Source organism: Anopheles merus, chromosome 2L (genome assembly GCF_017562075.2).
Source record: "Anopheles merus strain MAF chromosome 2L, AmerM5.1, whole genome shotgun sequence".
Taxonomy (NCBI): Eukaryota; Metazoa; Arthropoda; class Insecta; order Diptera; family Culicidae; genus Anopheles; species Anopheles merus.
The window spans coordinates 43,140,631-43,152,834 of record NC_054083.1 but is presented as its reverse complement, the minus strand read 5'-3'; the positions used below and the strand labels follow the sequence as shown (position 1 = coordinate 43,152,834).

The window sequence follows — 12,204 nt, the reverse complement described above, 5'->3', positions numbered from 1 at the left end:
AAGATGCAGTGCAGGAAGTGTGGGACGCTTGGCAAGCAAAAGAGGGAGATCAAAAGAACGGTACGGTTGTTCGGAATACATTACATTAACGAACACTCGTTAACAATAGGTTGCCTTTTTTATTGGTTTTTAATGATTGCAAACTATTCAGAATTGTATGTATTGAAAGTAATACATTTAAGGGCCCGAAGTAAGTTGTACCAAGCATTACAAACAAGCACTTTCTTAGATAAATGATGCTCGTTAGTGGTTGTCCTTAGATTTATGCATGTATGTTCCTCTTCTCGTGGACGAGCGAAATGCAATTAAAATGTACATCGAGAGGAATTCTTCAACCAGCAAGACAGCCGCGATAAGCGAGCTACACTAGACACAGTGTTGCGGCCGGGCAGACCCACGCTGCAAAAGTAACAAAGAATTGCATTAAAAAGCGATAAGCGACGAACCCTCCGCTCGAATGCCATCTGCACACCATTCGCATTTGCACAGCGTTTGGGGGTGATATGATGCTCTTCTCCCGCGGGTGCAAAACAAGGCACACGCGCAAATCAATAAAACGTAGACACTTTCCTTCCCTACGCACACTACATCCGTGTCGCGATCGGGTCTAGGAGAAAGAAAGAAAAGCGCTTTTCGCACAAATTCCGACAAGAATGTAACCAGCACGGACACGGATTCGTTTCCAGCGAGTTTGTGCGTGGGGATGCATGGGATGAGTCATTGGTAGCAAAACACCACCCAGCACCCAATTAACGGTCGAACCCACGGCGTTGCATTGTTTGGGCCGTTCCGCCGTGCCAATAATAAGTTAGTTGGCGCGCTTAGTTAGGCAAAACGTGAGCCGAGTTTGTGATCGGATTTAGTTGACCGTGTGGGCCAGAGGCGGGAGAAGAGTGTCGTCTTCGTTTCAGTACGCTCAGCGCACACCCTTCAGGCAAAATTATACATTATAACGACAGCGGGACAGAGGAACCATTTCGGGAAGTTGGGCAGCCTTGTTGATGTCGTATTCCAAGTGGTGGAATAGGTTTGTAACGACCTTCGCGGATTGCACGACACCGTCTTGTCAGAGCGGCATGGCTTGAATAAGGGCTTTGCAGAGGACGTACGCGGTTCTAATTTGCATGCAATGCTACACTGTTGGGTTGGGTGGTTGTTGGCGTTCTAAGATGCAGTGTCTTCCCTGTTTGAAGAATGCCTAATAAAGCGATCGGAATGGAGCAATTGGTTTAATTTGTTTTCGAGCAGTGTGGCTTAGAATAATAGAATCGTTTTGAAGTGTTTGCAATCGGCTCACGTAAATTAAAGCCCACAATAATAAGTGACCTTCCTAATCGATGGAACACATTCCATTCGCGTATGACATCACTGGAGCTGATTGACTAGATATGAGGAGTTCTTTTTAAATTTGAAAAGCTCTTTAATTGTGTATCACTGCTCTTACCCAGTACAACAACGGTACTGGTTGTAACGGTCGAAAGTGCTCGCCCAACATTCCGGGCAGCTCAATCCGATTAACAGTCGCATCAGGTGGCCGGTTGTGTGCGAATTAGCACTTTCGCTGGATTTTTGCATTTGTGGCTGGTAATGGGACAGCAGCAACAAGCAGCCGTTGACAATGATCCTTTCCGGAACCCTATTGCCAGGCACGTACAGGCGATAAAGTAAGCAGAAAACGTGATCGAAGAGCATCGGCGATCGCTGCTGAAGAGCCGGAAGAGTGTGGAAGAGCGCTGGCAGAGTGGAACGCTTCCCAAAAGGCGAAAGTATTAGTGGTAGTGATGGTGGGACTTTTAAGGAGCGCGTGACACACATCGATCAGTTGGCGGAGGGGGCAGGATAAGACGAACAATTTGTGTACAATTCTTCAAACTTTTATTGTGTTTTTATTCGGGTTTAAATCAATGATTCGGACCACTGGTGCGGGTAAACGATCGTGTAAATTGAGCGGCTTCCCGCGGCAGCAAACACTTCCAACGCTCAACAGTGACATCGGTCGAACATCGGATGTTATGCACGCGCGGACGCGCGCGCTCGCAACAGCAACAGCAACACACACACGGCCACCGTTTTCTTGCGATAGTTCCGCTGCTCGTGTTACATAAGCGGAAGCATTCAGCGCCGACCACCTATGCTCCCCGCAGTAACGCGCCTCTCCACCACGCGCCTGTGGACTGTCGTTTGGGGTCGTTTGTTCGATGGTGCTGAACGGGCTTAGCCTTGGCCATGATATTAAACGCTCGATGCATATTTCATATGCAGGCGCAACCCGACATGCCCTCCCCGACATCCCGCTCGCTTGTCAACAAATTAATGAAAAAAAAAAAAAAACGGAACCCTTGTCGCCCCCCGCTCTTTGGACGGTAATTATTGGCGAATTGAAAAAAAGGGGGAGTGCGAACGACCAACATATCGATTGCGAAGTACCAAAAGGGAGTGAGAAAAAACTGATCTCCGAGGCACGTGGTGGTGACGTACGCCGGTTCAGCCGCGTACGATCGAGCGCGGGCTCGGTGACCTCATGCGCATGCAACTCCAATGCTAATCGATGATCGTGGCAGTTTATTCTGCGCTTGTTCTACATCCTTCTGTCAGCTTCCGTTGGGTAAAAGTAAATAATTATGAACATTTCTCACGCCATCTATCTAGAACGATCTCCAACTTCTGCAATGCACCACTGCTCTCGTTACGCAGGAGAAGGAAGCACTTTCAACGGCAGAACAAACAGCGCTGAAGTACCACTGAACATGGTGATTTACCGTTGGCGGAGAATGGCCTCAAGTATGATGAGTGCTTATCTCGGGTTCGCCAATCCGTTGCCATCGGCACATGAGTGAGACATTACCGGCTACCGAGTTGAGCGCAAAACGAGGGAAACACTTCCAGCTGGAAACCGTGTAACAGGGACAGGGTTCAAAGTCACGCTGTGAAAGGCGGCAAGCACCTTGACAGGAAGCTAAAGCGTGCGTAAATGACCTAAATTGTGGTGGTTTATAATAAATGGAGGACAATTTGCGCTACGGTGTGGAGCGTGCAATTTTATGCAAAAAAGCACAGCAAAATAGTTAACACATTCATACCTAAAAGAAGCAAGGGTTATCAACACCAGATAGAACTAGAGCTATTAATCTTGCAGCAGAACTTGCTCGATTTATGCGCTGCTCGGCAAGATCCGGGACGGGAACAACTGTCTGGTCAACAGGGGAGAAAAATTACCCCCAATGTGGGTGGTGTTTCAGTACAAACCCCGATATGACACTTACAGGGCAAAAGCCAAACCATTTGTAACGCTTCTACTACCAGCCAATTCTTGCTAGCTCCGGTGTGTGTCTCCTGGGACCACTTTACCGGGGCCGTTGTCCATATCTGCGTGTCCCGACAAGTTCCAATCGCGATTGAATCCATTCTTTTGGAGCGACTGACACCTCCGAAGGCACTGGATGCTGACGGACCCGCTTTCGGTTCAGTGGAATGTTTCCCTACACACACAGATACACAGTGTGAAGCACAAATCCTACGCATGTGTACAACACTAACTACCTCCAGCCAGCCAGCGCTCACTGCCCACGCTCAGTTGACCCTGCGGCAGGAGAGTGCGGGCGCTACAATTTCATGCCGCTGACAGTTTGAGCTTTGATCGCCCCAAAGGGGTTGCACAAAGTCACAGAACAGCGCCATTTGTTCCTTTGCAAGACAGCTCTTGAGCTCTCGGAAGCTTGGCCCATGTCCTGGCTTGGCCGATCATTGATCCGATTCGTTGCGGCTGACGTAACTCCGCTGAACAGTTCCCGCTTCCAGAACAGTTGCAGAAATGTACCCCGTCGCCCGACGAAAAGTCGGAATATGGGATAAAGTTCAGCGAAACCTGTCAGCTTTATCTTATCCGGTCAGTATCCATTCCACTGGCGCGTTTTTGGGGACATCAGTTTCGGCAATGGCGTCGGAATAATTCCGCTTGGAACAGTTCACCTGGTTACATTGTGTCCATTGTGCCGCGAACTATCTCCTGTCCTCTTAAACGGTTTGGTTTTTGATGTTTTTTTCTTTCGGGAAGCGAAACAAACCGGCGTGGGCGTCTCCTTTTACGGTTACCTGGCCGCAGTGTCACTGTCATGGTCAATGAACGTGCAGAATGTGAGTCGTATTAGTGGGCTGGTTCCATTCTGGGATACTAATTATCGGCTCTCCCGTTGGACGAGAGCAACGAACGGAGTATTTGCTTTCTTTCTGCGTCTTTTGTGGGGATGCGCATTTGGGCGGGCGATGACTAACAAACCAATCAACAGTCGGCCAAATATGGTGTCGATTGTAGCTGGGAAACGGGAATGATGCACAATTGCATCTTTGGGAATCTGTGTTCTGAGTGACAGAGTGACTTTGAGTGATTAGTATGTAGTAAGTGTCAAAATTATCACCTTGGAAGTAAAGCTATTTTGCGTTCGGTAAAAGTAGTCGCAATTCAGCAAACAACCGGACTTGGGGCTGGTTTTTTGGAATGTATTTTTGGACGAAACCTTGGACGAAAGCACATCAACCAGTTTGTTACTGAAGGCTTACCTTCCTATCACTTTTATTAGCATATCGCAGCGTTAAACGTATGAAACAGAGCGCGTGTTTTGTCTTACATTCCTTTCTTCCCGCTTTTGAATGCTCCATCCTCAGTGGTTATCTCCCTACGTTTGTCCTGGATTTACATTTACATTTGCTAGCCACTCTTACTTTACTTTCAAAAAGGATACGATCACCTGTGGCAGAGCATTGTTACGAATGTGAGGGAGGCAGTGTTTTACCATTCCTTTTCCCGTCACACAAGATCGAGTTGAGTATTTTTAGTAGTTACAGTACAAAAAGGAATCGGGATACAGCATCCCATTACGAACCGTAAAACCACTTAAAGTCGAACCCTTTCAGTCCCGCCTGCTTTTCCGTCTCCTCGCGGGGCGTCTCCTCCGGGCTGACCTTTTCGAACTTGATGTGCGGCTGGTAGCCAAACTCGTTCGCCTTATAGCTAACGCCGCGCCGAATACCGTCCCGCCCGATCGCATAGTAGCCGCCCTCCTTATTGCCCTGCCGGTCGCCCTGCTCGTGGTGGCCGTGGTAGCCGGCGGTGTAGTTGAACCGGTACAGCAGCCCGTTCAGGATGTGCTGGATCATGTTGGCAGTGTGTATCTCGATCTGCTTCATCGGATCGTCCTTATCGGTGCCGGTGGACCCACGGCCGTCCTTTTTCGGTGTCTCCGAGCGGGAGTGTGATTGAGGTTGATCTTCTAAAGTGAGTATAAAAACGAAAATAATGTGAAAAAGTGTGTTTAAAGGTTATTTAAAAGTGTCTGTGAGTGCTTCAAACGGCAAATTCTCAAGCGTATGTCGACTTGGTCGTTAAAGCTTCCTCGATTTTAAATGATGTGCTGCGCATTGCATACCTTTAGGCGCTTTTCGCTCGCCGCTCGTTTGCTCCTTCGATCTGTTCGGCTCTTGCCTCTGTTCGCTCCGCTCCCCAGCAGTTGCGTTTGCAGCTGAACTCGTGCCCGACCCTCCACCCTGCTGCTGACGCTCCGACCCTTCCTTCGATCCCTTCGATTCGACCAGCTTCTGGGGCACGTCGGGCGGTGGCTCGGCCGGCCCGCTGACCGACCCGGCCGTTGTGGTCACCATTGAGCCGGGCGTCGGTTTACCTCCGCCCACCGGCTCAAGGTCGTTCTTGTTGACGATTTTAAACGGTGGCACGTACAGGGTGCTCGTTTCGGGCAGCGGGGGCTGCGTGGACGGTACCGGTGGTTCCGGGATTTTGCATCCCGAGCAGGTGGCCACGTTGGAGGGTTTCGGCGTGGTCAGCGGGACGATCGGTTTGGCGGTGGTGATTATGCGGAACGGTTGCGGTGTGGTTGAGGTAGTCGTTGGGGCAGGTGTTGTGGTGGTGGGTGGTGGTGGCGATGGTGGAGGAGGAGGAGGAGGAGGCAGTGTCGTTGGTCCGAGTTTATAGTTCTTCATGCTGACAATCTTAAAGTTGCCGTCCGCATCGGTCGCGTACACCGTGACGTGGTAGACATTATCGGCCGTAATGAACCCGAACTCGCCCATAATGATTCCGTTTTTATCTGCAAAATAAAACAGTATTCAAGAGAGGGGAAGACAATGCGGTAGATCAGCAATCAGCAGTGTTGGAGGGGGATCTTAAGCAAACCTTTAGATTCCTTCCTGTGCTGATGTCCTTCGATGTTGAAGCCGAACTCGTACGGGCGGATCGGACCGTCGTAGTATTTGGACGCGGCACGCACCATCGTTAAGAGCAGCAGGATGATTATCTGAAATAAAACGCGTTGATAGACAGGTTAGGCTAGCGTTGGGCTTTGACTCGTACGAAGATGCGTTATTGTATCCTCTTCATGGTCTGGTGCTGTCCGCACCATTTACGGCAACAGGAAAGTGTGGCTATCACCATTATCGCTCACCACAACGCGCAGTCCGGCTAGGCTAGATGATTTGTTTGCCAAGATGTGGTCTTTGCCATACGGCAAACTAAACAACTCGTCATTTCGTTTTCGTTCTCATGCGACTCAATTCGCTCGTTCCCAAACATTCCGATAGCCTTACGCGGGCGGTTGACTAAAAAGTGCAAAAGTTAATGTGATCTTGCCCATTTGATTCGGGCGATCCGCGGGCAGTGATGCAAAACATCTTCATCTCAAAGCAGTTTGCTGCAGTTTGCATCAATTCTCTAGCCCGAAATCCTCTCCAACTTTAGTGAATCATTCCATGCGTTTTTGATAAAATTATCTTCCAAACGACCATCGATCGGGTTCGGGTTAAGGTTGACCCGCCGGGGTGGTCGCTGTCAATAAAACGTTGTTCGATTTATAGCCGTGAGACACACCGCAGCAGCGGCGGCGATGCGAGGAAGCGGTTTTTCGGACGTGGGTTGAAAAGTTCATAAAGATCTCACCCTGAACTCCCGGGCCGGGCCTTCCCCTCATGCGTGCTGATAGCACCGGAATCCAATCGAGCTTGCGAATGACATAAGCGAGAATGTATGCGCACAGGTGCCGTACCGTGGCAGGGCAGTGAGTCACGCAGCGGCAGAACGGGGTGCAAAGCGTGGCAATCATCTTTGGTCGGTCGGTGTTGAATATGTATTGCACATAAATCTTTCGGTAGTTGGCCATTTTCATGTTAACCCATTACGGGCGGTAATGGGGATGGCTGCGTTAATAGAGCTTGGAGGATTATGGGGCTAGTGATGAACTTTGATGTCGATAGATCGCCAACGCTACCGTTATCGTGTGGGCTATTAAATCGACGAAATGGTTTATTGATTCAAATTTAATCCTATCACATAATTTGTTAGGTGATGATGTTTAGATTTGGATTGGTAGAAGCAGAGAATCGAAGATTGATCTGTGGCATATTGGATTACAGGGAACTGTTGAGTAATGGACGGCTATTTATAATTCATTTTTGTTTGTTTAATTGCGTCGATATTCGAGAGAGTTCTGATGGTGCTGTGGATAAGTGTGCGGCTCCACATACAAGAGGGCGTTGAATCGAATCTTATCTAGAACTCGATCTCACTACAGTTGAAAACATTTTTGAATTTGACGAGTGTGTATGTTTTCAGTGCATTAATGAAGAAGGAGGAAAAAATAAGAAGCAAACAAACACATTAAAATTATGAATGCAATTACTATATGCACATATAGTTTCTGGTTTGGTGTTGGAAGCGACACGAAATCTATTTGTGCAAGCATCTTCATTCGCGATCGTACATCTTCGTTCTTGATCTCCGGCATGTAAAGAAATCACGATCTTCTCTTCGACTCTGTGTTCTGTTGTACATACTTGCGCCCTTCCCCGGGGCCAGCCAGCACATCCAGCGTATGTAGCCTCACCCTTGAACGGGGCTCGGTCCAGTAGTTGCTGTTTGTGAATAATTAACTCTAACGAGCCGCCGCGCGCGCAACGCCGATGTCACTGCTGCTGCTGCTGCATCCGAGCGAGGGCTGCGCGCGCCGCTGAAGGTGTCGATGATGGACGCGATCGGATCGTGTCTCTTCATCTCTCCTCCAACGAAAGGGAAAAGAACATGCTGATGACGACCACAAGCCGTCGCGATATAGGCTGGAATGGTCGTCTCTGGAGATTAGAGGTTTGTCCCCCTATCTCTCTCCCCTGTGGTAGTAAGTGCCGCGTAGCGCACGCTCGCGGTATCATTGTGTGTACTTATCGTTGTTTGAACGTGTGCATCTTCCTCCCACTTTCCACACCCGGGGCAGCAGGTTTGAGGGTGCTGATATTTATGTGCATATGCTAAACACGATCTTGAGAGTCGATCCCGGGAGGCCGGGAGGGGAGCGGGAAAAGACGATCGATCGTTTCGATCGGTGATATGATCTGCCGCGAACTGATGAATGGAACGGTGCGCTAGGTCGACGCGTATCGTTGCACACCGCGGCTGGTTGCACATTTCGTGAGCCTGGAGCGAAGATGACATTTCACAGCTCGAAAGGGGGTTGCGTTTTTGTCGCTGCTTCGGGAAGGCAAAGGCACAACCGAATGCGGATTAGCGATGGCTTCATCCGCGGGTCCTTTTACGACGCGACAGATGTCACGGAACCTCACTGCAAACGGGCATTGTTGCAACAATGTCACTATCGCATTCGCATTGTTATCGATCGATAAAGATCGTTTAAGGTCAGACAGGGCCGCGGTAACCGCCACACTGGCAATGATGCCGAGGCGTTTGGGTGTGAAGTGATGCTCGTGAAAATGATATAGCGCACATGGCGTTTATGCGCCAATTGCTTAATCAAACACACTCCGGGTGCTCTAGTTTGCTTTCCAGCGCTGTTGGATGTACTTGCAGATGCATTTCTAATGTATTTACTGTTTTGATTCGCTCTTAAATATACTATCGACTAGAAGAGAACATGAAGTTATGAAGTTCGTGTAAAACTGGTCATATTTTGGGCTCGTGTTTCACCATTGGTAATAATACCATACAAATCCCATTGCTTGTCTTGGCCGCGTTGCCTACCGTGCTGCTTGCAAATTTGTGTGTTTCGCAAACCAACACGCAAATAACACGCATTGATGGGAGGTACTGACGAGAGAAAAAAAAAACATTAAAATTGCCGTATGATGCAATCGCAGAAGTCACCAGGCAAAGCGTTGTTTGTCAAATATTTGCCCAATTCTTGCTATCCCTGCTTCCTAGCGCGTTCGGCTGGCACAGTTTGAGATTCTAATAGGCTTTTCTGAGACCTCAGTTGTAGACTTTAAATTCGGAAGTAACGGGAATTTTCAATAAACTAACTAAAAAATGATTTAAGAAACGGAATAAAACAACTACAAAATAAATAAGTACTTTTTTCCCTATAAGTACTTTTTACGGATTCCGGCAGACATCTTCCTATTTGATTTGTCTATTTGTATGGCGAAACATGCTGTCCATTCGCACCCGGATCTGCCTTGATTCCTCTCTTGGCATAGATATGGAATTCCATACCTCAACAAGAAGGGAGGGTTTCGTTTTCATTGCACCCTGATCGCATACGGTTGACGAATGGGTATAATCTCATCATGTGCTGCTTGTCAAGAGCATGCCACCGAGCCCCAAGCGCCCCAAGATGAAGAATAATGCTATTTACAGGTGCAAATTGTAGTTTATGTAAATTTGTTTACTACCATCTGCCACTGCGGCACAGAGGAACTGTCCAAATGAACCGTTGACACGTTCGAGAGCCGTTCAGTACTGGGGATCAAATGATCGTGGGCGCGCACGTTCGTTTTATGAGCACTGAGGAGCAGACTGGCGATGGGCTGGGGCAGGTTGTATTAATAAACAGCAATTGAGGGTTTTTGGGAGTGTTTGGAAGCAAAAACAACAACATCAAAACCATCGAAAGGGTAGAGAATTATGATCGTAAAAATTATGTATGTGGCTCCCTTAATTGGCCACGTGTGAATGCGATGAGCTTAAGAGGGCTCATATGATTGATTTAATAACGCCTTTGATTTACATAAATCACACACATCTTGTGAGAAGATAAATATTGATAAACAGGCGAATTTTTGTTTGAGGTTTTAAGGAACAGTAGGAAATTTTTGGAAATAACAAAAAAAAAAAAAACACCGGAGAACCTCTTACCAAAACCTTAGTCTCCATTATGAAGCAGGAATAATATCACTTTCGCTTTCACTATCCTTACAGCACTACTAACTCTTTCTAGCTCAAACACTATTCACTTTTAGTTGGCCAGCAGTCCACTTAAGCACTGTTCATAATCATGTATCACAGCACTAGCATAACTTATTTCGAATTCAGTTGACTCACACACAGTTTCAGCACATCCATCCACTAGCACTACTAGGCTGACCTCTTCACACCATCCATTAGCCTAGAGTTTGCGGAATAGTGCAACGATACCCGCAAACACCTGTGACCTGTTACCCGGGCGACGGTCCAGAACGTTTTGGCTGGGTTGCAATGTTCGGCAGTTCTCGACAACTTCGTTTCGGGCTCGCTAACTGCGATGAAAAGCGACGACCCCACCGAGTGCGTGGAGCGGTGGAGCCTGTGGCGCATCTTTACCGCAATCCCTCTCCGCTTGCGACCACTTTTCCGACCACTGTTTGTCAGTATTGTGTACGGGTGTGTGTGCTGTGTTGTGGTCGTTTTTTGCATAGTTTGATGACGTCGGTGTCGGTGACGACAAGAAGTAATGAGCTTTAGAGAGGGGTGCTTGTGCTGCGGTGCGATCAGGAAGGGATCTTACGATGATGAAGATGAGCGCAATAGATGTGATTGGAATAAGAAGAGGTATCCGATGAGATGGATTTCTAGTTGAGATTGATTAACAAAGTTTTTGAAGAAAAGCAATTTTTTTTAAATCCTGCAATATGCTGTACCACATTGAACAATTCAAAATATTTGTACATTTTATTGAAAAGAACATTGTTTGTAACACATTTTAGTTTGAAAAAGTAGAACATGCATGTTTTCACTAATACACACACATCTTCTGATTGCATTTGCTACCATTACACGGCACAGATGCAAATGTGATAAACCGTACACGACGGTGATGAAACCGATTAAAAGTATTCTCAGCAATAACTTTCCACCTGTTTGCCATCGGCGCTTCCTAGATGCGTATCGGCGCGAGGTGTTAAAATGCACCTTTTGCACACATTGTTCCGAGGTGCAATCGTGACAAATGGCGCACAATTCATCGTAAAGCAGCGCGCCGGACTGGACGCGCCAGTCGGAGGTAGCTTCGGATTTCGGAAGTGTTGTACTGTTGCATGCATTCTTCACCTTCCGCGGGTCAGATTTCACAGCCACGCAGCGGTGATTAATTGTTATCGGAGAAGCTGCAGGGAAAACACCTCTAGCTCTCCATCCCATCCTTCCAGCGATATGCTTCGATTGTTGTTCCAAGCGATGTTGCGCTCACACGCCGCGTTGAAATCCGTTAGGCTCGAAAGGTTTCCCTTCTCGAATTCGACACCTTGCCGACCAGCGGTGGTAAGGTCTTGCGACACCCATTTCGATCTTTTGCCGCACATTTTTGGCGAGAAGACACGCGTTACCGGGATGCAGCATAGCTCCGCTTAGGCTTATCTTTTACGCGGTAGAGTGTGAATCAAAACGCAACAACGCGAAACGTGTTGCCAAATGTGGTAGATATGCAGCTATTCTTGACACTTGACACACGGGGACCATGGGGGTTGAACCCGGTAGTTGCGATACGGAAGGAAGAGCGCACTACGCAGGTGTAGATCGATCATTTGTGTCTGGATCGTTTTGTTAATCGGAAAGTAGAATGTTGTTTTGTGAAGTTCTTTTTTTTTTCTTTGCTGACACATTATTTGCCAATAAAACCCGCCTTGAAACATTGAACAAAAAGAATCAGCATACCAGATCCAAGATTTGGTACATCGTTAAGCTGTGCGATCAATGAAACAAGTTGAGCCATCAAACGGCACATTTATTGCCCTCCGGTTTGGTAAAATTTTGGGGCCAAAACTTGTGCCGTTTTATGGCGTGACAGGCGTGTGATGTCGGTTGTAGTTACCTATTTTGATACGCAAATCATGTTTGCAAGATGCATTCCGAAAAGGAGCCAGAAAAAAAACCAGTCTCGCTGGTGCGCTGGGTGGGGTTGGTGCATATTCTTCACGATAAATTGCACCGAAGACAGCTTA

At 47.7% G+C, this 12,204-nt stretch overlaps 1 protein-coding gene across 1 annotated transcript; it reads right to left on the bottom strand.

Moving 5' to 3' along the window:
* Positions 1-4,489: 4,489 nt before the first annotated feature.
* LOC121592641 (protein lethal(3)malignant blood neoplasm 1-like) lies at positions 4,490-10,458 on the bottom strand. Its single transcript, XM_041914276.1, has 4 exons — positions 10,145-10,458; positions 6,185-6,305; positions 5,424-6,098; positions 4,490-5,267 (listed from the first exon to the last, which is right to left on the bottom strand). The coding sequence occupies exons 1-4, from the start codon at positions 10,160-10,162 to the stop codon at positions 4,873-4,875; spliced, it is 1,209 nt and encodes a 402-aa protein (XP_041770210.1). The 5' UTR covers positions 10,163-10,458; the 3' UTR covers positions 4,490-4,872.
* Positions 10,459-12,204: the final 1,746 nt, after the last annotated feature.

Coding starts and splice junctions, on each gene's coding strand:
- LOC121592641 (XM_041914276.1), bottom strand. Junction 6,099..6,184: donor GCACAGGAAGGAATCTAAAG/GTTTGCTTAAGA, acceptor TTTATTTTGCAG/ATAAAAACGGAATCATTATG. Junction 5,268..5,423: donor CGAGCGAAAAGCGCCTAAAG/GTATGCAATGCG, acceptor TACTCACTTTAG/AAGATCAACCTCAATCACAC.